At 42.6% G+C, this 26325-nt stretch overlaps 1 protein-coding gene across 2 annotated transcripts in view; it reads left to right on the top strand.

Annotated features, from left to right (window-relative positions):
- Positions 1–18418: 18418 nt before the first annotated feature.
- The window catches only part of fer1l6 (fer-1 like family member 6), a 68613-nt gene continuing 60706 nt past the window's right edge, over positions 18419–26325 (top strand). For both annotated transcript variants that reach the window (XM_026144799.1, XM_026144800.1), the window contains exons 1-6: positions 18419–18529; positions 22723–22834; positions 24219–24273; positions 24447–24578; positions 24693–24755; positions 24864–24942. In XM_026144799.1, coding sequence (XP_026000584.1) covers positions 18454–18529; positions 22723–22834; positions 24219–24273; positions 24447–24578; positions 24693–24755; positions 24864–24942 — 517 coding nt within the window. In that variant the 5' untranslated portion in view covers positions 18419–18453. The remainder of the gene's footprint in view (positions 18530–22722; positions 22835–24218; positions 24274–24446; positions 24579–24692; positions 24756–24863; positions 24943–26325) is intronic.

Here is a 26325-nt window from a genome sequence, read left to right as displayed (position 1 = left end):
GTGTGCACTGTAGTCACGCCAGCATCGAATCATCCAAGTTACATGTTTATTAAAAAAATCAAATTACAGCATTTATGTTAGACTACTTTTAATTAACTGCTTTAGCCCACTTACAATGAAAATTTAAAAAATCTTGTTCATCACCTGTGTAGCATGTTAACACTATTGGAAGTAAAAATAACTTGAACTCCAATTTTGAAAACACAACTTTTTTTTTTATTTTTTAAAAGCTCTGGCTTGTATTATGAGTCTGAGTCTGTGGTCTGGGAGAGAGTCTGTAACTCTGTCTGCAAAATATAATATATAATGACCAATGTTGGGTAATTAATTATATAGTTACTTCTTCAAAAAAGTAACTGAGTTATGCAAACAACAAAGTATTTTGCAGCTGTTTACCTAAAAATGCAGCCAAGGTGTTTTTTTTAAACAAACATTTCAAACTATTCACAGAACAATCAGCTGTTCTGCATCAAATCTGATGCCACACAAATTATTTGTGCCGCTCCAAAAATAATTTCTGTCCACTATGAGATGAAGGAGAACAACAGCCTGATACCTGCAGGCCTGACAGCAGCAGATGTGTCACTGCTGTAACACCTGTAACACTCAGCAGGCGCCTCATTGTTCTGACACACAACAAAACTATTGACTACACTACACACTAACTACACACTAACTACACACTAACTACACACTAACTACACACTAACTACACACTAACTACACACTAACTACACACTAACTACACACCAACTACACACTAACTACACACTAACTACACAAGACAACACACTAACTTTAGACTCCAAACAGGCTAAACGTGGCAAATCTGTCACATCTCAAACACGCCGTCACTCCTAAAACTTCCCCCTCCCTAAACATCTAAATGCCATGTTGCCATATCATTTTTTGATTGGTCCACGAGGTACATTTTTCCACCAATAGGAAAGGCTGGTTTTTTTGGTGTTGTTTTAGCTCACAGGCTTTTGAGTGTTTTCCTTATAAAACGCAGTTTCTATATAAAGTATAAACAACGACAGTATTCAGGAAGAAAACCAAACATTGCAGATATTTTATCATAACTCTGGTTTTACGCGGCCGATCAACACAATTTAAAAACTGGTATAAAGTCCACACTTTGTCCAGACAGTTGTTCCGTCTGTCCTGCTCACATCTCCAATGGTTGTACACGTTGTCATTAACGTGGCTTCACTCCACATCAGCCACGCCACCGTGCTCGCTAAAACACCGGCGTCGGGACATAAGGACGCTGTTAGAGCCTGTCAACCACGTTGATTAGCTGCGTATTTAATGAATGTGAATCGCATCATTGGCTGGAGCAGCCAGTCACGGGTCACTTACTGACGCACACTGCAAAACAGAATTGTTAACGTATTTATTTTAATTTCAATTCAGGTTAGATTTTTTTTGTGTGTGCAACACAGATTGGAGACCATGCCAGCAGTGTGCGATTGCACACGCAGCTTAGAGGGAACATGGCTCCTAAGTCCAACCCATGCTCTCCTTTGAGGAGCCACCCATCGACCTATTTGCCTTGAAATCCTTAAAGGTTTCCTGCTCTTTCTGGTGTTCTTGCCTTCCTTCTGAAGGCAATGGAGATTTTTTCTTTCTGGCATCAGTGTTCTAACCCTGCTATAGTCCTCCTTCATAATATCTCCCCCTAATTCTTTCAGTTTTCCTTTTCTGACTCCTAACAAGAATAATTGTGCTTATTCACTTAACTGTCTCATTGGGAACTACTTTCTTCAAGAACAATTTATTCTAAAACAGTTACATGATTTGAATGGTCTCCTTAAATCTTTTGCTTCAGCTGTCAAATACTGGCAAATTCTGTATCTCTGCCAATTTGTTGTTATTTCACCAAACAGTCAAGCAAATCTTCTGAACTCTATTCACTTATTAGCTCTTCTTCAAACTCTTAGTTTGACAAATCTGACATTAATACTCCACAAGCAGCTTCACTGTGTAATTCTTCCTCTGAATCCACTATGCCATCAGCATCAGCATGCCATAAGCCTAAACTTAGCACATGTGAGTACACGCTGTTGTGATTCTTCTGTTAATTTATCAAAAGTTATACTTTTTTTAAAGGAGTTTGGACATCTTACGATTAAGATGTAATTCAGATCTGTTTTGTATTGTTTCCATGAACAATGCAAAAGAATGTGCTGTCTAAGGCTACAGTATCAGTCAGAAACTTGCATCTATTCATTTTATGAGGCTTCCCTAATTTTTCTAAGAATGCCTTAAATACTGTTGGAAAAGTTCCAGGCTACTGTGAAATAATGTTTCATACTTTTGTATTAATCATATAATTTAATATGTCTTATTTCATATTTCTGATGTCTTTAGTTTTGTTGTACACTGTTGAAAATAAATAACAATTCTTAAATCAGTATTTGTGTCTGAACTTTTAACTGGCGCTGACGTTACATAGCTCTTACATGACTTCAGATAAAGAAGTATACTTGGTCATTAATATTAGTGATGCGATGACATTGTGAATTCCAATGTTGTACTATTCCCACCTGTGTCTGGCTGAAGAATTGGTTGGATAGGTCTTTATTCCAGGCAATCATATAATTTATATGAATGGAGATGACATGTTGTGGTGGTGTGGTCCCTGGCTTGGCTGCAGGGGAGGAGTGGTGCAGTGAGCTCAACGGGGCGGTGCAGGGGAGGCAGATGAGAGCTGGTGGCGTTTGGACTGATGACAGTTTTATTTTCCATTTTTTATTGAGGCAGAAGACAAGCGAAGGGTGCTTGAAAAAGCTGAGACTGGCGCTGACCAGACTGTGAACTGTCGCACAAAAAGTCACAAATAAACGTCACATCTCTGTGCATCAAACTGTGTGTGTGTTGACTGCATTCTACAAGTGGTGCCGAAACCCAGGAAACGTGGGGATGTCAGACCCACATGCTGCGCCACCTACCCAGCCTTTGCCGTTCCTGGCGGAGATGGCAAAGATGAGCCAAGACCAGGCGGCTGCCCAGCGGGTCTACCTGGCAAAGCTGCAGGAGCAAGCGGACCGGCAGACTCCGGTTCTGGAGCGGCTGTTCGGGGCCACTGTGCCGCTGAAGGCCCCTTCACTATTTGTGGCAATGCACCGGATGGGCGACAGGGACCCCCGGCTGGTGGACAAGGTGGTGCTGGAGCAGTTCATGGAGTGGCTGCCAGCGGAGAAGACAAGATGGGTCCAGTGCCACCGACCCGCGAGTCTGGAGATCGCGGTCACACTGGTGGAGGACCATCTCGTCGCCAAAGCAGAGGAGCCCGGAGGAGGCAGCCAGACACCGAGCAAACAAGCCCCAGTGCCGGCACCAAGGCACCTCCGCCTGCACAGGGAGAGTGGGCACCGGTGTTGAGCCCCACTAACCCATTCACTTCCTTTGTGCCTTCCCAGGGATTGGAGGTAACCAGTGCTGCCCCTGAGCCACGGAGAGTGGCACAGACGCCGGGGCAGGAATGCTGGAAGTGCAGCCAACCGGGACGCCTGAAGAGGAACTGTCCTCGGATGGAAGTAAGGCAGGTGTTCCGCGTCACCCGTGCCCCAGCACCCTTTCCCAGTCCAGGAGGGACATATAGCATAAGGACTCGAGGGGGTATACGCCATGCTTTGGTGGGCAGGGGCTGTGCGCAGACCCTCGTGCACCGAAGCTTGGTTCGTCCTGGGGCACTGCTGGTCCTTCATGGGAGGCCCTGCCGGCTCCGGAAATTCCCCCCACGGGAGATTTCCCACTGGAGCAGTCTCGTGATGACACCCTACGCTCAGCCTTCGACCAGGTGATTGAGATTGATGGTCACATGGTGATCCCTGAAGCCGCGCTTCATGTTATTGAAAGATAGGTTATATCGAGTGAGTCATGACACTTGCACAGAGGAGACACACACCCAGTTGTTGGTGCCGCAGAGCCACCGGGAAATGATTTTTCAGGCGGCTCATTATAACCCCATGGCAGGGCATATGAGATATGAAAAAACTCTGAAGGGAATAACGGCCAGATTTTATTGGCTGAGCATCCAAGCAGATGTGCACCGCTGGTGTGCGTCCTGCCCTGACTGCCAACTTGTTAATCAGCCGGCCATACTTAGAGCGCCTTTGCACCCGCTCCCACTCATGGAGATCCCGTTTGAGCACATTGGCATGGACCTCATCGGGCCGTTTCACCGGAGTGCACGTGGCTATCACTTTGTATTAGTTCTGGTGGATTATGCAACGCGATACATGGAAGCAGTCCCGCTGCGCACCATCTCTGCTAAGAGTGTGGCGCAGGCACTGTTTCAGGTCATCTCCTGAGTTAGAATCCCGAAAGAGATACTGACTGACCAGGGCACTTCATTCATGTCTCGCACACTGCGGGAACTGTATGAATTACTGGGCATTAAATCTATTTGGACCAGCGCCCTCTAGTGGAGCGTCTGAACAAGACTTTAAAGTCCATGATTCGTAAGTTAATTCACAAGGATGAACGCAATTGGGATTGCTGGTTAGACCCTCTGTTATTTGCAGTGCGGGAGGTGCCCCAGGCCTCCACGGGAATTTCTTCCTTTGAACTACTGTTCGGCAGGAAGCCGCGTGGGGTGCTCGACCTGATTAAAGAAAGCTGGGAGGAAGGTCCGAGCCCCGCCAAGAATGAGATTCAGGGTCTTCCGGTCAGCATGTGACCCGAATAGACGCAGGAACAAGCTGCTCCGGTGAACTTAACTCCGCTTTGACCAGTTTCACCCCTTCAACTGCCACCTTTAAGTCGCTTACACTTGTAACTACTTTTCTAGGGTTTTGAACACTTTTAACCCTTTCCAATGGCTTCTAAGAGTGCAAAAGCGAACAAAAAGGAGGAAGCTAGCTTAACACTGGAGGCTATCACCACGCTGCTCCAGCAGCACCGAGATGAGTTGGCATCTGAATTTAAGACCTCAATTAACGCCCTCGATTCAAAACTGGACCAGGTAGGACAAGCCCAAGAGGAACAGGCCGAGAGAGTTTCATTCTTGGAGCTTGCAACTGAAGACCTGAGCCAACGTGTCGCTGACCTTGAAAACACGTGTGCCGCTCTTCGCGAAGACAACAACCAGCTAAAGAACAAAGTCACTGACCTGGAGAGCCGTAGCAGGCGTCAGAACATCCGCATCCTTGGACTGCCTGAAGACACTGAAAGTGGGTGCCCCACTCACTTCTTTTCCAACCTTCTCTGTGAGTTATTGGGCAAAGAAATGCTTCAGTCTCCACCGGAGCTCGATAGAGCGCACCGCTCCCTCGCAGCGAAGCCGCCCATGGGACGCCCACCTCGCCTGGTGATCATCCGCCTGCACCGATACCAGATCAAGGACCTCATCATCCGAGAAGCTAGGAGGAGAGGGAAATTCGACTACCGAGGCGTGCCTATCCAAATTGTGGAGGACTACAGTCCCGAGGTCCTCAATCAGCGGGCGCAGTAGAAGGACATTATGTCGGAGCTCTACGGGCGAGGCCTGAGGCCAGCTCTCCTCCTCCCAGCACAGCTTCGCATAACGCAGGCCAGCGGCGCCAGAAAGTTTTTCAGCTCCGTGGATGGACCAGGCTCAACACTACATTGAGAGGCTCCCAAAGGCTCCGGAAGCCCCATGAAGAATTATTACTAATAAAACAATGGCACCAAATGCAGGTACCAAACATTCCATATAGGTATAGAGGCGCAGTCGGGATCCACGTAAGACGTTGCTTCTCCCCTCCGAGTGTAGCGATGTAGTCTGAGTGCTATAGCACTGAAATGCTGATTATTACTTTAATTTAACTCGATAATCTTATTTTGTTTTCTTTGTTAAATAAGGAGACAACCTCATTGACTTCCACCCGTTGGCTAATGACATAATACCTGTTGCACGGAGACGGGGAGTTTTGTTATCTACTCGTAGCCTTCTGTCTGTTCTTATTCAATAATTCAGTTATACCAGTAGTACTTATTGAACTACATCATCTTTTTTGTGTTTGGTTGTTTGTTTACATACTTGGACTCTGCTTTGAAACACTCCAGCAATTACATTTGGACTTGGTGGCTGATACAGTTTCAAAACTTAACAGTATTATAAGGGGTTTCAGCTTACTATGCTATGGCCACCGGAGCAGTGGTTCAACTGCTTCAATACCTAGGTTATTGGTATCATAGACAGGAGGAGTAACACTCTAAATATGTTAAGTTTGAAGAGCTCGCTGCTTGTTCTTGTTCTTTTTTTTAGCAGCCATTTTCTGTTGTGGGGAGGGCTTGGGGAGGGTAAGAGTCACTGCTTTGAACCTCATACACTGTTCTTTTTTTTAACCTGTTCTGAACTAATTTCCACCCACTGTAAAGTTATTCTGTTCTTATCATCTAAGGCCAGTGTGCATAGTTTCTTTGCTCTACAAATCAGATGAGTCTGCAATTGAACTTTCTAAGCTGGAATGTTAAAGGTCTAAATCATCCAGTCAAGAGAAGGAGGGTTTGGTCACATGTTAAACACCATAACACTGACGTGGCTTTCCTGCAGGAGACCCACGTCAGGGCCTCTGATAATGTCCGTCTCTTCTCCCGTTGGAGGGGCCAGTGTTTTCACTCACTTTTCCAAGCTAGGGCACGTGGGGTCTCTATATTGGTCAGGCAGAACATTCCCTTTGAGGCCCACAATGTCATAGCAGACAAATATGGTAGATATGTCATAGTCAGTGGGAAACTGTATAACAGTCTTGTTGCTCTAGTAAATGTGTATGCTCCTAATACAGATGACGAGAATTTCTTTAAACAACTATTCTCCTCTTTGCCTGACTTAAATGTCTACTCTCTTTTTCTGGGGGGTGACTTTAACTGCTGGTTAGACCCAGCCCTGGATCGCTCATCCACTAAGAGCAATGTTTTAAGCAAATCTGCATCTGTCATTCATGCCTTTCTATCAGAATATGGAGTGTGTGATGTTTGGCGTACTCTAAATCCTCATAAAAGAGATTACTCCTATTTTTCACATGTGCACCATACATATTCAAGAATTGATTACTTTATCATTGACACTAATTGTCTGCAGCAGGTCCACTCCTGTGCCTACCATAGCATAGTTATTTCAGATCACGCCCCTCTTACTTTGTCTCTGTCTCTTCCACATCCTCCTGTTAAAGCTGCACAATGGCGTTTCAACTCGACCCTCTTGTCAGATGAAAATTTTGTAAAGTTTATCCAGGATGAGATACGCTTTTACTTTGCCACCAACTCTTCCCCAGAGACTTCCAGCCTTGTCGTATGGGATGCCTTTAAGGCGTATATCAGAGGCCAGATTATTGCTTATTCGGCAAGAATCAAAAAACAGTCCACCCATGAAAGGAACAAGTTAATGCAACAAATTAAGGAGACTGATGAACAGTATGCTCTCAAACAGAGTCATGAAATATTTAAAAAGCGTGTAGAACTTAAAACAAGACTTGACCTACTCACAACGTACTCGACTGAACGTTTACTCTTACATGACAAATCCAAATTTTATATGCATGGTGACAAACCTGATAAATTACTGGCGAGCCTTCTAAAAGGTTCTCGGGCAAGGCAAAGTATTCTTAAAATTCGACAACAAGATGGCAACATAGTCACAGATCATGAAAAAATCAATGAAGTGTTCAGGGATTTTTACTCACAGCTTTACACCTCAGAGTCCCAAACTGACTGTAATGCAATTAATGAGTTTTTAGCTAAACTTGACATTCCTGAAATTCCACCAGAACTTAAAACAAGGCTGGATGAACCCATCTCCCAGTTAGAAGTTTCCTTGGCTATAGCTTCGATGCACTCTGGTAAGTGTCCAGGTCCGGATGGCTTTCCGCCAGAATTTTTCAAACACTTCTCTTCATTACTGTCCACGCAGCTTAGTGCAACCCTCACGGACTGCAAGGAACAAGGATCTCTTCCTCCCATCATTCTATGAAGCCTGTATTACACTTATTAAAAAGAAAGGAAAAGATCCGTTGGAATGTGCCTCCTATAGACCCATTTCTCTACTGAACACAGACGCTAAAATATTAGCCAAGATACTTGCCCGTAGACTAGAAATAGTTCTTCCAAAAATTATTTCGAAAGACCAGACAGGCTTCATTAAAGGTCGTCATTCATATTTTAACATAAGGAGGCTATTTAACATAGTCTACTCCAGCTCTACAGACTCTGATGAATGTGTGGTCTCGCTTGACGCTGAAAAGGCCTTTGATCGAGTTGAGTTTGATTATCTCTTTGCAGTCCTTGATAGATTTGGCTTTGGAGCGAAATTTACTTCATGGATCAAATTACTCTATTCTCAACCATCTGCTACAATACGAACTAACCTCCAATTGTCAAAACCCTTCAAACTTCACAGAGGCACACGCCAGGGATGTCCTCTCAGCCCCCTGCTTTTTGATCTGGCCATAGAACCCTTGCCATTGCGTTCCGCAGTTGCAAAGAGGTACACGGCATTTGGAGAAACAATACAGAACATAAGGTCTCGCTCTATGCAGATGATCTCCTGCTCTTTATTTCTAAGCCCTTAGCCTCACTACCATCTGCATTGAATCTGCTTAGTCAATTTGGTCAGATTTCAGGGTATAAACTGAACCTTAATAAAAGTGAGCTCTTCCCGCTGAGTAGCAAAGCCAGTATGTTAGACTTCACCTGCTTGCCCTTCAGAGTTGAAATGACAAAAATTACATATTTGGGAATCACAGTGACAAAAAAACATAAAAACCTTTTCACAGAAAATGTGAGTGCTTTGCTGAACCAAGTGAAGCGGTCCCTTACCCACTGGACACCACTCTCTATGTCTCTGGTAGGACGTATCAATTCAATTAAAATGACCATTCTACCCAAATTTCTATACCTTTTCCAGGCCATACCCATTTTCATTCCCAACACTTTTTTCAATAAGCTGGACTCTGTCATCTCATCTTATCTATGGCAGGGTAAACGCCCAAGGCTCAATAAGATGCATCTTCAAAAATCTAAAATTGAGGGTGGGTTTGCACTTCCCAACTTTCGTTTTTATTATTGGGCTGCTAACATATGATGTTTGGTGTTTTGGTATTTTTACCATAATCGGAGTGGTTGTCCTGACTGGGTCACTATGGAATTGCATAGTGACAACAGTATATCCTTAGCAGCTGCACTTTGTTCTCCACTCTCATCCTCTTCATTCAACTTCATTCCCAACCCTGTAGTGGTGCACTCATTAAAAATATGGGGCCAGTTTAGGAAATATTTTAAACTTTGTGACTTCTCCCTCCTCAGCCCCATTGCATCTAACCATTTCTTTAAACCTTCTACCCAGGACAGTGGGTTTGCGGAATGGCACAGAAGTGGAATAACTTGCTTTAAGGACCTATTCATAGCCAACAAACTAGCATCATTTGAACAACTTGCTAATAAATATATTCTTCCACCATCACACTTTTTCAGATACTTGCAAGTCAGGCACTTTATTTGTTCCCAGATTTCAGGCTCAAGCCCTCCACCAGAGCCTACACTACTAGAAACTATTCTACAACTCAATCCAACCAATAGAGGGCTGATTTCCTTGCTTTACAATAAAATGTTAAATTTGACACATACCTCTTCATCCAAGCTCAAGACACTGTGGGAAGAGGACTTAAACATGACAATCTCTGATGAAACATGGGCCTCTATACTCAAACATGTCAACACTACATCACTATGTGCCCGCCATTGTTTAATCCAGTTCAAAGTGGTGCATAGAGCCCATTTCTCAAAATCCAGATTATCCCGTATCTACCCTGAAATCACTCCATACTGTGACAGATGCAAAACTGCTGAAGCCTCACTGGTCCACATGTACTGGTCTTGTCCCAATCTCACTCAGTTCTGGTCAGAGGTTTTTCGTACCCTGTCCGGAATTCTCAGTGTGACGCTGGCCCCCGGCCCCCTTCTTGCTCTGTTTGGCATCAGTGGGAATGAGGTGCTTCTACTGGCCTCTAAAAAACAGGCATTATCATTCTGTTCCCTGTTGGCCAGAAGGGCAATCCTACTGAGGTGGCGGGACGCTGCCCCTCCCACTCACAAACAGTGGTTATATGACCTCATGGCCTGTCTAAAACTGGAAAAGATAAGACACTCACTTCAGAACTCCACTGGGAAATTTCAAGACATGTGGGGACCCTTTCTTGATGCTTTTCAAAATCTATAAGAATTTTTCAGCGAACTCTTAAGTCAGGTGTGGAAATACAGTGTGCGGGTGCAGGCAGTGACCTGGGTGGGAATGAATGGGATTGTTTTGCAGGGATTATGTTACTTTGGGATATATTATACATTTGTTTATATTATTATTTTTTTCTCTTTCTTTCCCTTTTTCCTTTTTTTTTTTCTTTCTTTTATTTCACAGCCGAAGATACATTTTTGGACTCATTTCACAGCTTAAATGTACTACTTAACCTCAATGTACAGATCATCTGTAATCCTTCTCTTTTCTTTCTGTCTATATGTATAATATATATGTTGATGCTTATGTGTACAAAAGGAAACCTCTTAATAAAAAAGACGTTGTTTAAAAAAAAAAGAATGAGATTCAGTACATGTTGGACCTGAGAGCAAAACTCCACAGTTTGAGGAGGTTGTCACGGGAGAATTTGCTCCAGGCCGAACGTCTCTCATTGAGCATCATTTTGAAATGCAGCCTGGCATGACGGTGCGTTCACGGCCCTACAGGCTTCCTGAGCAAAAACCGCAAATTGTTTGTGCTCAGCATTTCAGTAAATTGGCCAAAATGCTGAAAATGGGAGTGATAGAAGAGTCGCACAGCGTCTAGTGTAGCCCCGTAGTTCTTGTGGTGAAGAAGGATGGGTCTATACGGTTCTGTGTCGACTATCGCAAGGTGAATGAAGTGTCACGCTTTGATGCTTATCCCATGGCCCGGGTCGACGAGCTCCTGGACCGGTTGGGCATGGCCTGTTTGTTCGGGCAGGTGCATCCACAGGTGGAGAAGATGGCAGCTATCGCATCCTGCCCCCGCCCGCCCCAAGACTAAAAAGGAGGTGAGATGGTTCCTGGGGTTGGCAGGTTACTACCGCCGTTTTGTGCCCGGGTTTGCGGAGCTGACCAGCCCCTTGACCAAGCTCACCCGGAAGGGTGCTCCAGATCTGGTCCAGTGGACGGGGGCCGTGCCAGATGTTGTTTGTGCAGGTAAAAAAAGCTCTCTGTGCGGAGCCGCTGCTCCAGACTCCTAACTTTGCCCTCCCTTTTGTTCTGCAGACTGACGCCTTGAACAGAGGGCCGTTTTGTCGCAGCTGGTAAGGGGGGTCGACCGGCCCATTCTTTACATCAGCCGGAAGCCGACGGAGTGTGAAAGGTGGTACAGCACCATAGAGAAGGAATGCCTGGCTATCCGGTAGGCGGTCGACTCCCTTCGCCATTACCTCCTGGGGTGCTCCTTCGCCCTCTGCTCGGACCATGCAGTGGCTCCACCGCATGAAGGATACCAATGCCAGGATCACCTGGTGTTATCTGGCTTTGCAGCCCTTTAAATTCAAGGTGGTCCATAGGCCGGGGGTGCAGATAGCTGTGGCCGATTTCCTCTCTCGCTCTGGGCGGGGGGGAGTAGGTTCGGCCGGATGGCTCCCCAACCTCAGTCGGGCGGTGGGGGTGTGTGGCAGAGGTGTGGTCTCTGGAGGGGAGGAGTGGTGAGAAATTTTACAGAGAGGATGTCAATTAACTTTCCAACTGTATTTGCGCCATCTGGCGCAGCACTCCATCACTCTCCTTCTTGGTCACAGAGCCCTCACACAGCCTGGAGGTGTTTGGGGTCATTGTGCTGTTGAAAAACAAATGAATCCAACTAAATGCAATCTGGATGGGATGGCATGTCGCTGCAGGAGGCTGTGGTAGCCATGCTGGTTCAGTGTCCCTTCAGTTTTGAATAATTCCCCAACAGTGTCACCATCAAAGCCCCCCCACACCATCACACCTCCTCCTCGATGCTTCACAGTGGTGGTGGAACCATGCATGTAGAGACCATCCTTCACCTGATTCACACAGTGTCCTCTGAACAGACTGGTGGCTCAGATGAAGAGGTGACTTTATTTATTTTACTTTATTTATTACTTTATTTCATTTTACAGGAATTATACTTGCATTAATACCTTCTTTTCTTCACATTTCGATCTCTTTGATACCACGCTGGTAGTAGGAGCAGATTTCAAATTTGTATTTAATCCAAAAATTGACAGGATCAGTACAGCAGTGAGTCAAAGGAACTGGTATTCAACACACAGTCTTAAACAATACATGAGTGATTTTGGTCTTTGTGATGCTTGGCGTTCACATCCCCCCACTCTCTGGGATTACACCTTCTTTTCACCTGTACACCACTCACAATCTCACTTACTTTTTAGTTAGTAGCTCCATTATGAGGGATATTATAGACACTCAGATTCATCCTATCAGTGATCATGCACCAGTGTCTATCTCCGGTGTCTGTTCTAGGAGGTGGAAATTTAATACATCATTCATCATCATGCATCAATTTCTGATGCAAAGGCTCCATTTTGGAGAACTTTGAACACACTCCTACATACACATTCACACTCACTCGCTCACACATGCACACACCCACACACTAAAAAACATTGTTGATTTATGTACCTGTGCATTTTTGAACTTTTGCGTTCCAGGTGCTAGAACTTTTTTTTTAGTAACTAAAATAACATGAATAGAAATGAAGTATTAAACAGGGCCATCTGCTGCGACTGACTGGAGTGAGGAAAGGGAGACAGGATAAAGACATGCTGTGGAAGAACTGATCTTGGAAAAGCCAAATGTGTTTGGCACAACAGTGCATTCACATCATAATTCAGACTCCAAAAGCTGCCAAACAGGACAAGATTATAGAAGGGAAAACAAGATATCTGTAATCTGCTTGTGGCAGGCAAAACCAATTAGACAAGAGTTTAGGAAGAGAAAAACTTGCAATTCACAATGAACGTCAGAAAAAATAAAACAGCACAATGTAATACCTCAATGAACATCACTGTGATAAAACTGCTATGAGGCTTAGATAAATGCAAGGGCATGAAAACATAAAGTGCTTCGTCCAGTAAGTTTGAACTGGCAGAAGTTTGGCACTTTCAGGACTCTTCATGTCAGCCAACAATGTTATAGATTGTCACTGTAATAATGCAGCTCCAAGTGGACCTGAAGAAAGGACAACAGAAATGAATGCATGTCAGCGGTACCACACTGTCCATCTGAGTCGATGACAAGGTCTATTAGGACAGTAAAATTCTGTCCTAATAGACACCAAGAAGTCTCCACCAGTAAGAGCTGAAACACTACATATGGTGACGCCTTTTGTTTTTCAAAGCTCAGTCTGCTCACATTCATTTCAAAGTCTTTAGTCATGTCATAGCCAAAAGAAGCCAAATGAAAACTCCATTTCTGTCCGTTTTTCAGACATTTATAACCACTGTGATGGAAACTTATTTTGCATTAGTGTATTGATCATGTGCTTTGACAATAGTATACAAATAGATGTATTAGGTTAGATATAAAAGATAGCATCATATATTTGTTTTATATTTTGTTCTGTTAAATTTCCCAATTCTTTCATCTTTGGGCTGAAGGAAGAACAACACTCGGTGTATAAATGCTCAATCAACAATCTCTTTATTCCATATTCCATACAACACTTAAAAAACGTCTAGATGGGAGATGTGGACAGGAGAGTGTCTCAAAGTGTCTGAGCGTTTCTCACATTCTTATAGCTTCAGCCGCCCTCCAAAGTCATAAAACCTAAACATCCACATTCTTTCTCTCTCAGTGAGCCTGAGTTCTGACCTCGGCTTCCTGTGCAGTATGTTCTGTTCTTTCTAATCAGACAAATAAGGCCATGATTCTCTGAAAACAGCATTTCTTATAAATCAACAGTATAATGCATCATAAAACTCATTCACAATAAATCAGCAGTCCAATGTTATACAAATCAGTCTAATAAATCTAATAGTTATCACCTTCTTCTAAGTAAGGAGTATAATGCAAACTAAAACTACATAATGATTTCCCAATCTTTACTCCAAGGCATAATGTGGCCTATAGCCATATAATGATTCAACAATTCTTTGATTAGAAGTATAGGGTGGCATAAAATAGTGTAATAATCTCACAGTTCCACACACAGTTAGGTATTGCAAGTTATATGTAGACTGGCACACCCAGGCACCATTAGATAGTAGAGATGTTAGGCAGATAGCGAGACCCCTCTCTAACCCTCAGGGAGGAGGGGGCCTCTGAAGCTAAATCTACATCTGACTCTTAAGAGGAAAACAAGGCTGTAGCTCGCTCTTATTGAGGTTGAGGCGCTGAGCTGGGAAAGTTGGGGAATGTTCTTTGTCTCTCACTTTGTATATAAGGAGCGACTGCAAGAGCTACTGTGCAGAGTGCAAGCTAGTCAGCAGCAACTCCATGTTTGGACCCAACAAGGTGACTGGAATTCGGTTAGCTTTGCTGGTGCTTTAACAATTGTGAGAAACGGAAAGCCATTCACAGATGAGGGGTATGCCAAAACATTCGTGCTTGATGTTGAACTTTAGAAATACAGTCTTATCCCTCCAACAAGCAGTTTGCGTTTGAAAACAAACTCTTCGTCGCCAACATTACAACAGGTCATTTATTACACTTTGAAAAACTGGGAGAGTTTAAAGAGGCATGCACAGCAAATGACCCTGCTCAACATCTTAATCGTCAGCAGCTAGCAGGCTTCACATTTAATCTCCTGCAGTCATTCAAAGTGTGCTTTGGAGAATTTTGTGAGCGCACTCGTCTTTTTAAGTGCATCACCCATCCACACAAGTGTGCAGTGGACAGCAAAGACCTGAGTTACATCCCCGGTGTCTCCGTCAAAGATTTTGAGCTACATGCTGCTGACCTGAAGGCCTCGACATGTGGGTGAATAAGTTCAAGTCACTTAATGAAGATTTGGAAACACTTGCACGACAGCAAGCAGAGTTGGCGAGCAAACACAAGTGGGGAGAAATGAAAAAACTTCAGCCAGCTGAATGTCAAAACTTGGAACGCGCTTCCCGTCACCACACACTGCAGCATGTGAGTATTGCTGTACTGACAATGTTTGGCTCTTCATATGCATGTGAGCAGTCGTTCTCACATCTAAAGAACATTAAGACCAACCTACAATCGTGTTTAATGGATGGAACTCTCAACGCCTGCATGAAGCTTAACCTCACCACGTATCAACCAGACTACAAAGCCATCGGCAAAACCATGCAGCGCCAGAGGTCGCATTAATGGTAAGAAGTACTTTATTCATCTTTGGGTAGCTGAACAGGACAGGCAAAAAGAAAAGAAAAAATTAAAAATTAGTACATCTGTTGGCTGAGCAGATTTACTAAGCTTAATAAATGTTTTTGCTAATACTTCATGTGTCACGGTCTGGCAGGCAGACCGTGGGGGTGTAGGGAAGGAGGACCCAGGCACGGTGCTCTGTGTGCGAACAGTGCGTTTATTTACAGTGTATGGTGCAAAACAACAATAAATCCCCGTGTTTCCCAAGACTCCCGTGTCGTGTCCTCCTTGTGCTCTCTGCTCCGTGTCTGCACTCCCGGTGCTCGCTGCCCTTCGGGCCTCCCACGCTCCTCCTGCGGGAAACAATAGCGGCAGCTGTCAGGACACGTAACAATAGCAGGCATGCACTAAACGACTAAACCTAAACTGGGTGACTAACGTGGAGTCTCACGCAATGATCCCGCGTCGGTGGGAGCTCCAAGACTCTCCTAAGTAGCTCTCCCGACGAGCCCTGATCAGCGGCAGGTGTATGGCTTCGGGTGTGGCCAGTCCGCCAACAGGGCCACACCCACCAGGCCTGAAGGCGCCCGCAAATCGGTGTTTGCAGAAACACCAGCATCCGTACACACACACACACACACACACACACACACACACACACACACACACACACACACACACACACACACACACAGTGGCAGCAACACCAAACATACATATACAATACATATAATATGTATTGTCTAGACTGGGTCTAGACTGGGTCTAGAGAGTATTTTAAATTCAGGGAATTTAAAATAGAAAGTAGCTCGTCCACAGAAGGACTGGTAGCTCCCCTTACGATAAGGGTTCAGATCGCGCGAACAGGTGTGAAATGTGTGTGTTTAGTTAGTTTGTTTGTTTGCTTGTTTTAATCAATTTTAAATCATGCTTTTTATTTGTTTTTGTTTCTAATGTCTCTGTAAAGCACTTTGAATCACCTTGTTGTTGAATTGTGCTATACAAATAAATTTGCCTTTCCTTGCCTTGCCTAATATAACATAAGTCCATAGCTGCTCAGAGCTCCTGGGTCGCTAAGACCCAGGACCCTGACATCATCTTCATGAGAAACTGACCTCACTTGTTCTGTCAGTGGTGCTGGTTTCAGTCATTATGCAAATGCACTGTTTCTAAGGTTAGAAACCTGCAGTCAGCTGAGACGGAAGAAGAGTGAAAACGCCACGTCCAGAGGAACAGAATCAAATTTTGGGATTTCTTTTCCTGGATGATTGAGCATGCATCAAGACAACACTTCATCTTGAATTTTCATTTTTAATTAATTTTTAATATGTCCCTGTTAATATAAATATGTCACATAATACTCAAGTTAGCTATGTCCCATAGTGTTAAGGCTTTTTAATTTTATTCTTATGTAATTATATTATACTTTTTGAGATATTTGTGGTAATGCATAGGATGCATTACAGTAGATCAAAATAAGTTTAAATGAAATGGGTAAAATAATGATAATGGGAAATTTTCTAACTATATGTAATAATAGAAAAACATACTTTTATTTAGTGTATTTAAATGGGTAAAATTTTTCACATATAAGCACAGATCATATTAAAATGAGCAGACATTTGTTTCCCTAAAATCTGATGTTCTATTTAATAAAAGGCCACAGTGTAGAACATACATAACAACTACAAGGATTTCTTTGGCATCCAATATAAACGCACACATGCAAAATGTAAATAAAATGTGCTCAATTAGCATTTAGCTTAGTCCGAAATGCTCCAGCTGATATGTAAAAACATGACATGAGCATCTGTCATCATCTGGATGATTGCACTGACAGGGTGTGAGTTCCTCTGTTTACCATGGGTGGGTTTGTTAACTCTCCAAATATCATACATCCTGGTCACATGATTACAAGGTTCAGGATAAGCACACACATACAGTGCTAGATAAACAGCTTTGCTTATGTATGAATTTATTAGCCTCAAATTAGAGACAGTAACTTATTTTCAGGTGACCAGCAGATTAGATTATTTGACATCCAATGACAGATAAATAGAAAAAACAAATATTAGCACTGCTGTCAATAATACTACTACTGCACCTTTACTAGCAGTAAACTAGCATTAGTTTTGCTACAGCTTCAGGTACTTGTAGCACGATGTACGAGGTACATCTGCTAGCATTACTATTTAATGTAAAAACACAAATATTAGACCAAAGAAATTGGTAGGAGGATGCTTCTAAACTTTCATACAGGCCACCAAGGAAAACAGGATAATTATCCTGTTTTCCTTGGTGGCCTGTATGAAGGGTTGGTGCGTGCATGAACCACATGCTCCCTCAGTTTTACAACAGAACTTTTTGAACAAACATTTCAACCACCAATCACATAATCGGGCTGCTATTCAATGCGTTGCTTCAACAGCTCTGACTCTGAGTCACCGAAAGCATATAACATGCAGTCTTGCGTGTCCAACTGACAAAAGTGAAGAGTGTGGTCTTGTGACTAACACTGGATCCCAAACAAAGGTAGGAAACTTCTCACTGCTGCGATGTTTAGCTTATTTGTCTTATTTGAAATTATGAAGCTTATTCTTAAAAATGGAGAGGATGTCTCTCCTGATCCATAGTAGATGGGCGTGAGAGCTAAAGCTCACATTCTAGTTTTGGACTAGGTCTATGGTTAAACCTCTGTTTCTATGATTATATATTTACTATATGCAAAGGAGTTAAACAGGCAACGATTTTTGCCTTGAAAGTTTGAGTTTAAATGACTTTTTTTTTCAGTGAAGCCACATTAAGCAAACACATCAAAGAGCAGTTTAATAGAAATGAATGATAGTTTACATATTTCAGCTTCTCATGCTGCAGGAAAGACATCAAGCCTATGCTCATCAGTGGCTAAAAACAGATCTTAAAACTGAGTTATTTTACTCAATAAATTAACAATAACATACAATTATATGTTGCCAGTGACCTGTTGGATGTTAAAAGGTTAAAAAAAGGGATCAGACACAAAGATGTATCTGGCTTTTCCTTTGTCTGTGCTCTCATGTTTATTAGCTGACCTGCATTTCAACATAAAGATAAAGCTGATAAGGGTAAAAATAAGTCCTGACTACATGAAAGGTCTACTCTCCTGTGAGCAGAAAGCCCAAAAAAATGTTTGGCCTGAAAGTGAAGAAGAAGAAGAAGAAAGACAATGAAGATCTGGTTCTGGCAAACAGGGGAGCCACAGGTAAGGCCTGCAACACACACACACACACACACACACACACACACACACACACACACACACACACACACACACACACACACGCACGCACGCACGCACGCACACGCACACACACACACACACACACACACACACACACACACACTGCCTCAAACACACAACATCCTTAAAAATATGATGTCGTGCTGTAGATGACCTTACATTAACATATATAAAGCATATAAACATCTTAGTGATATTAATGCAAAGTTTCATAAAACTAATAAATACTTAAAAACTGTTGAATGAAGAACTTTTCATGCTCATTATACTTTTTACTTGAAATCATGAATCCAGAGCCAGTTTGGTCCTAATGGGCTCCCTCACTCAAGTTACTTATATAGTAATTAGTTACTAATTACTTATTATTTCTCAAAGGAAGTAATCCTGCTACTTTACTGACTACTTGTTTTCAAAATTAATTAGTTATATTATTAAATAGTTACTTTTTAAAAACACGATACACATCCTGAATGTTATAAAGCAACCTTTAGCACAATTCTATTTATCAAGGTTTGCTGTGTGGCAGGCAGAGGTTGGACCCCAAATAGATTTTATTCACTGGCAAAAGCAAACTGAGAAACAAAGCACACGAGCAGTAGAAATAAAACAAAAACTCAAACTAGGAAAAATGACCTAAAAAGTGAGGATATGACATGACATGATAAAACATGATGAGCGAGGAACACACAGCTAATGAGGATGTGACAAGAAACGGGGGAAGACTGAGGACTTAAATACACCGGATAACCAGACGATAGGGAACAGATAGAAACACCGCTGGGACTAATTGGACATAACAGGACAAAGGAGAAGCAAAACTTACATTCACCCAATGTATATACTACATATATATATATATATATAATGTTTTTCCTCTACACCCCCCCCCCCCCCCCCCAATTTTTTTGCACATGTCGAGGAGCGTGTCAGGCTACATTTCACTGTGTGTTATACTTGTATAACTATGCATGTGACAAATAAAGAACCTTGAACCTTGAACCTTGAACCTTGAACTGAACACACTTACATAGAACATGTTAAAACATGACGTATACACAGAGACGCGACTGCCTGGATACGAAACACGGAACACAGGAAAGACAGTGACTGAAATTAAAAGCTAGAACAACGTATATAACATCAAGAGAACTGTGAAGGTTCTCAGTCATCCAGGTCATCGTAGTCTGAGGAGCTTGGAAAGAAAAGCGTCTGGACTTCTTTGAGTTGCTTGAAGACGTTTCACCTCCAAAAATGTGAACGACATCCCAGCAACACGCTCAGACAAATACTGGTTCACCAAAGACAAAACACCAAAACACAGACTTAACAATGTGGTGTTTGCTGTACAGTGCAGCGAGGAATGCCCAGACCTCTACATTGGAGAGACCAAACAGCCACTTCACAAGCACATGGCACAACACAGAAGAGCCACCTCCACAGGACAAGACTCAGCAGTCCATCTGCATCTTAAGGATAAAGGTCACTCTTCGAGGATGCCAATGTTCACATTTTGGACAGAGAGGACAGAGGGTTTGAAAGAGGAGTGAAAGAAGCATCTATGTCCACTGTGGGCGACCATCTTTGAACAGAGGGCGGGGCTTATGACACCAACTGTCTGCCATCTATAATCCAGCTTTGAGATCCCTCCCCAGACGCCTTAACGCCCACTCACATCCTGGGCCATCTGACCTCAGGAATTCGCATGATAAGGTGGGGCCAGGTTTCACAATGAACTCACCCGAAACTCTGGCTGATTGGGACCCACGCCCAGTTTCACACCTTGGCTCAGGCGATTAGAGGATCATCAGGGGTCCTTTTGTCCCTCTGTGGGGGGAAACTCCCACTAGGTTTATATCTGGGACTCTCCACCATTTGACCTTAGAACTGAAGAAGCTTCTTGGATGAGAGGTGAAACGTCTTCAAGCAACTTAAAGAAGTCCAGACGCTTTTCTTTGCAAGCTCCTTTGACTACGATGACCTGGATGAGTCTTCACAGACTTTAAGGCTGTACACCACAAAAATATTTAAGGAAAGTAACTCTGAATTAGTGTGCAGACATTTTAACTTTGTAACTTTGTTATCAGCAAAGTCCTTAATGGGTGTAATACCTGCACCTTTGTAAGGTGACCATCAGAGTTCAAAGTAGAGGAAGGCAACGAATGATGATCTTGACTGGTGTAAAAGTCTCTCACAGCTGACACACGGACCCTGCTCGACAGGCTGCACTCATCTGGCATGGGGTTAGCAACTAGCCTTCACTCAGCGACTGAGTTTTCACTGTAGCAGTCCCCCAGACCAAGGAATAGTTCCACTTCAAGATTCATTCAGAATCTAACAGTGCTGAGGTGTGCCAATACACCGTGAAAACTAAACAGAAATACAAAATACATCTTTTAGTTCCAAGGGCTGCAATGTGTTAATGTCGCGAGAGTTCGGTATCACGCTGCTTCGCGCTTCATTGAGAGCTGCCTACCGGCACATGTGCACCACAAAATGCGGTCTGAGCTTGAAGTGCAGCTTGCCACTAACTAAGCGACAGAGCCCTCTACTGGACACTAGCTGTAGCTGTACAGGCTTATATCAATAAACGAAAAACAGACCTTTACACATATTCCATTCAAGGCCATAACCTGCTGATATTTTTTATAAACTGTTTGATTAACACACATCTGAACATCACATTGTAAACACACTCACACGCAGAGAGACAGAGCTCAATAATTAAAAACGTGTGCAGCAGCTTTTGGTCTTTTATAAATAAAACAGATGCACAAACTCCGTTTAGGTTTCAAATTAACAATCAAATAAAATCCATCTCAAAACATGTTTCTTGTCTATTTCAGTACCATGACAGGCAGCTTTAAACTCAGTAAGTAGGGAGTTGAATTACTATAACAAATCTAGTGTTATGGTTTTTAACTCATTCACTGCAATTGACGTCTATAGACGTCAATTGCAGTGAATGAGTCAATGGGTTTAACTCATTCACTGCCAATGGCTGGCAGTGAATGAGTTAATTATGAGGTTTTTTTCTCCTAAATTCCTTTTTAAAAAGTAGTTGTCACATTCATGTTTCAGTTTCAGAATTAACTGTGTGTTACAAGTGGTTTGAGGAGGATTTCATTATCATCTGCTCTTCACAGTATATATCTCAGCTATAAATAAGACACATACACAAGCCAACATTACAGTGACTGATGTGTATGGTAGCACTACAATAACCACTGTCTGATGTTTACTCTCTTCTACTTGGAAATTCTTGTACTACTGTGACTTTTATGTGCGTATCTTTCCTGTCATCTTGCGTGCGTTAAAAATGGGTGATGGCTGCCTTCTTGATCCAGCATTAAAAAGAATAGAAAAGAAATATACTCACTTCACCTTTAGGAAAATCTAAATTATCTAATGAATCGTGGTACTGAGCTAATCCAAAAGTGATAGATTGAGTTCAAAATTTAAATTATTTTAAAATTAATTAAAAATTTGCACAATGACATGTCATTTTTCTTTGCCTCATATTCCTTCATTTCTTTGCCCTTTTCAGTTACATGCCTTTCACGATAGCTGGATCTCGCTCCTTGTTGCTCTGAGTCGTCAGCTTCTTCAGCAGGGTTACACATTTAGTTACTGTAATGTGTATGTTGCTCTATGTGATAACGTCTGGACTTAAATTTAAGTGAGTGTTACTTTAACTTTTGGAAACAATGCTCACATCAGACGTTTACACCATGTAAATAAACAGATTAGCACAACGTTACTTTCAAGAAGAATAAACCCATTTTAATTTTTTCACTTACATTTTGAACAGATGCAAAACTTGAAAACCTGAGACGTTTAAGATCCACAAATGAATTACAAAAATAAGAAGGAGTTGAAAATACCAAGAGGAGCTTTAGGGTTATTTTTGAAAAAGACTAAATTAATTGAATAATAGGCAGCAGAACTGAATCAAATTAAAGCATTACAATAAACTAATAAAGACATGTGGCCAGAGACAAAGGAAAGGGGATGGGGGCACTCATGCAAAAACAGTATATGCGCATGGTTGCGCATTTTTCATGTACACACAATTCCACCAAACTATCACTACTGACTGGCCTTTAAGATCTTTTCAGTCAGGAAAGAATCCTGAAATTGTTTGTTTATGCTTATAGACAGTGAGGTGGAGGCCGCTCCTGAAGCTTCTCTCCTACTGGAGGGAGAAAACACTGACGATAAACCAAAACAATCTGCAGCAAGAACCAGAACAATCCCGAACACTAACAGGTACGAGTTTTTATGCTTACAGTACCAATCAGATTATCTCTGTCTACACAGGTGTTTCCATGGTAACACTTCTAGGAAAATATTATGCGTCAGTGGTGACTGGTGGTAACAACATTTTGGGGTTGGAACTGGGTCAATAAAAGAAGATGTTATGAACCCGACAATGGGGGAAATAATCCTTTCCTCTCCCAGTGAATTGATAAGTTAGCTCTCTGAGAAAGAAACGAACAGTCTCTAATTTTATGGTAGTTTCATTGTATAACATAAAAGTTATAAATTGTTGGTATGCACAGCGGTACAGTGTTTCTTGTAGTTGGTCACCAGGTTTGCATCCATCTCAGGAGGGGTTTTAGCCGACTCCTCGCTCTACAGATACTCTCTCCTGTAGACGTCTTGAAAGCTGCTGGACTGGACAACATTGCCCTCTCTAGCACCGCTGTTGGAGAGTCCAGCTCCACACTCCAAAGGGTTACTGTCCTTAAGGATCCGTTTTTTTGAGTATCTTAGTGACCCTCAATGTGCTGCCCAGCTTGCAACAGCACAGAGGATAACACTGGAGTCTTTTAGCCTCCATTTCAAGATTGATCAAAGACGTCCTACCAACAGTTAATCTTAAATATGATCAGCCTGTCTATGCTATCAGCTACGTACCACGGGCTTTCAAGCTGGCGGTAGTTAAACCATTACCTAAAAACCCATCGCTGGACTCAGGTCCATCCATCCATCCATTCGCGTCCGCTTATCCTTTTCAGGGTCGCGGGGGGCGCTGGAGCCTATCCCAGCTGTCATAGGGCGAGAGGCGGGGTACACCCTGGACAGGTCGCCAGTCTGTCGCAGGGCTAACACACAGTGACAGACAACCATTCGCACTCACATTCACTCGCACATTCACACCTATGGGCAATTTGGATTAACCAATTAACCTATCCCCACTAAGTGCATATCTTTGGACAGTGGGAGGAAGCCGGAGTACCCGGAGAGAACCCACGCAAACACGGGGAGAACATGCAAACTCCTCACAGAAAGACCCCAGCCTGATGGTGGAATTGAACTCAGGACCTTCTTGCTGTGCGGCAACAGTGCTAACCACTGTGCCACCGTGCTCTTAGCTAATTATAGTCTTACTTTACATTTATTTTTTTGGAGTTTTGGTTGATGTCCTTCTCCATCAAAATGAAAATACTATAAAAATTGAAAATTTTTAAGTTTTTGGAAGTAAGCCAACTTAAAAATTCAGCAGGTGATCAAATAATTATTTCCTTCACTGTAATATTTAATTGTAGAAACAATAGCCAACTAGAGAAGTAACCGTGTGCCTAAATACACCTGAACTGTGTTTCTCTACTAGCAATAACCTCATTTGTCTCTGACTCTCTTTCCATAGGTCCAAACTGAATACTCGCATTCAGGACAGTGAAGCGAAACCCCAGAGCTTCCAGGTAATCGCATCCACAATTCGCTGGTAGTCTACTAGATGTGTTTCTTTTAATGTACTGAGAAATGTGAGTGCTGGTATTTCATATTTTCAGTTGTATGTAAACTGGACAATTGTCTTAACCCTGATGGGAACACATGCTCTAATAACACATGCTATTGTTTATCTGGCTCATAGATTGCCATTAATATCACAGAGGCCAGACAGCTTGTGGGGGAAAACATTGACCCAAGCATAGTGATAGAGATTGGTGATGAGAAGAAACAGACATCAGTCAAGGAAGGAACCAATGCTCCTTTTTACAATGAGGTAAAAAATAAAAATAAACAAAAAGAACCCATTTGAACCAGCTGTGCATCAGTACAATAGTTTACTGTGCATTAACACAATCTGTCACCCTGTCCTGTCATTTCTTTCCATCAGTATTTCGTGTTTGACTTTTTTGCCCTCAAAGATGTCTTCTTCGACAAAGTGATCAAGCTGACGGTGGGTAAAGACTGCAGCGAAACGTTTCTGGCATCCCTAAACGATTGGTTCAAAAATCCACAGTTTAGCTTTTAAGTAATTTTAATTCTGCCTTCATTCTCTCTCCAGGTTTTACACTCTAAAATGCTGAGGAGTTTCTCTGTCGGATCCTTTAAGTTAGATGTGTGGACAGTCTACAAACAGCCAGGTATCCTAAATTTTTAATATGCAATATGTTGCCAAACGTATCATACACACCAGTCCAAATAACGGAATTCAGTTATCAGCATGGAGACTACAAACATTAGAAAACAACTTAGAACAACCCGTTCTCAGTAAATTCCAGTGTGAGATGTGATTATCAATATTACTTAATTAATGTTATTTAAGAAAGTATTAATGTACAATATTAACACAAATGTTGCTGTTCAGTGCATTTTACCAAAGTTAGCTAAAGCTAATTTGCATCAGTATAGTCCCTTGTGAGGTCAGGTGATAGGATGCTACCTGTGCTACAAGTCCAGTCATGAAATTTCCTCACTACTAAATATTCCACAATTAACTTCAATTCAATTTTATTTATATAGCGCCAAATCACAACAAAAGTCGCCTCAAGGCGCTTCATAGATACAGAGAAAAACCCAACAATCAGAAACCTCCAGCAGAACCAGGCTCGGGGAGGGGCGGGGCCATCTGCTGTGATTGGTTGGGGTGAGAGAAGGAAGACAGGATAAAGACATGCTGTGGAAGAGAGACAGAGATTAATAACAAGTATGATTCGGTGCAGAGAGGTCTGTTAACACATAGTGAGTGAGAAAGGTGACTGGAAAGGAAAAACTCAATGCATCATGGGAATCCCCGGCAGCCTACGCCTATTGCAGCATAACTAAGGGAGGATTCAGGGTCACCTGGTCCTGCCCTAACTATATGCTTTAGCAAAAAGGAAAGTTTTAAGCCTAATCTTGAAAGTAGAGATAGTGTCTGTCTCCCGAATCCAAACTGGAAGCTGGTTCCACAGAAGAGGGGCCTGAAAACTGAAGGCTCTGCCTCCCATTCTACTTTTAAATACTCTAGGAACAACAAGTAGGCCTGCAGAGCGAGAGCGAAGTGCTCTAATAGGGTGATATGGTACTACAAGGTCATTAAGATAAGATGGGGCCTGATTATTTAAGACCTTGTATGTGAGGAGCAGGATTTTGAATTCTGGATTTAACAGGAAGCCAATGAAGGGAAGCCAAAACAGGAGAAATCTGCTCTCTCTTTCTAGTCCCTGTCAGGACTCTTGCTGCAGCATTTTGGATTAGCTGAAGGCTTTTCAGGGAGTTTTTAGGACTTCCTGATAATAATGAATTACAGTCGCCCAGCCTGGAAGTAATAAATGCATGAACTAGTTTTTCAGCGTCACTCTGAGACAGGATATTTTTAACATTAGAGATGTTGCACAAATGGAAGAAAGCAGTCTTACATATTTGTTTAATATGTGCATTGAAGGACATGTCCTGGTCAAAAATGACTCCAAGGTTCCTCACAGCGTTACTGGAGGCCAAGGTAATGCCATCCAGAGTAAGAATCTGGTTAGATACCATATTTC

The sequence above is a fragment of the Astatotilapia calliptera genome, chromosome 16 (genome assembly GCF_900246225.1).
Source record: "Astatotilapia calliptera chromosome 16, fAstCal1.2, whole genome shotgun sequence".
Taxonomy (NCBI): Eukaryota; Metazoa; Chordata; class Actinopteri; order Cichliformes; family Cichlidae; genus Astatotilapia; species Astatotilapia calliptera.
Note: the sequence above shows the minus strand (reverse complement) of the source record. Positions and strands in the feature narration are given on the sequence as shown.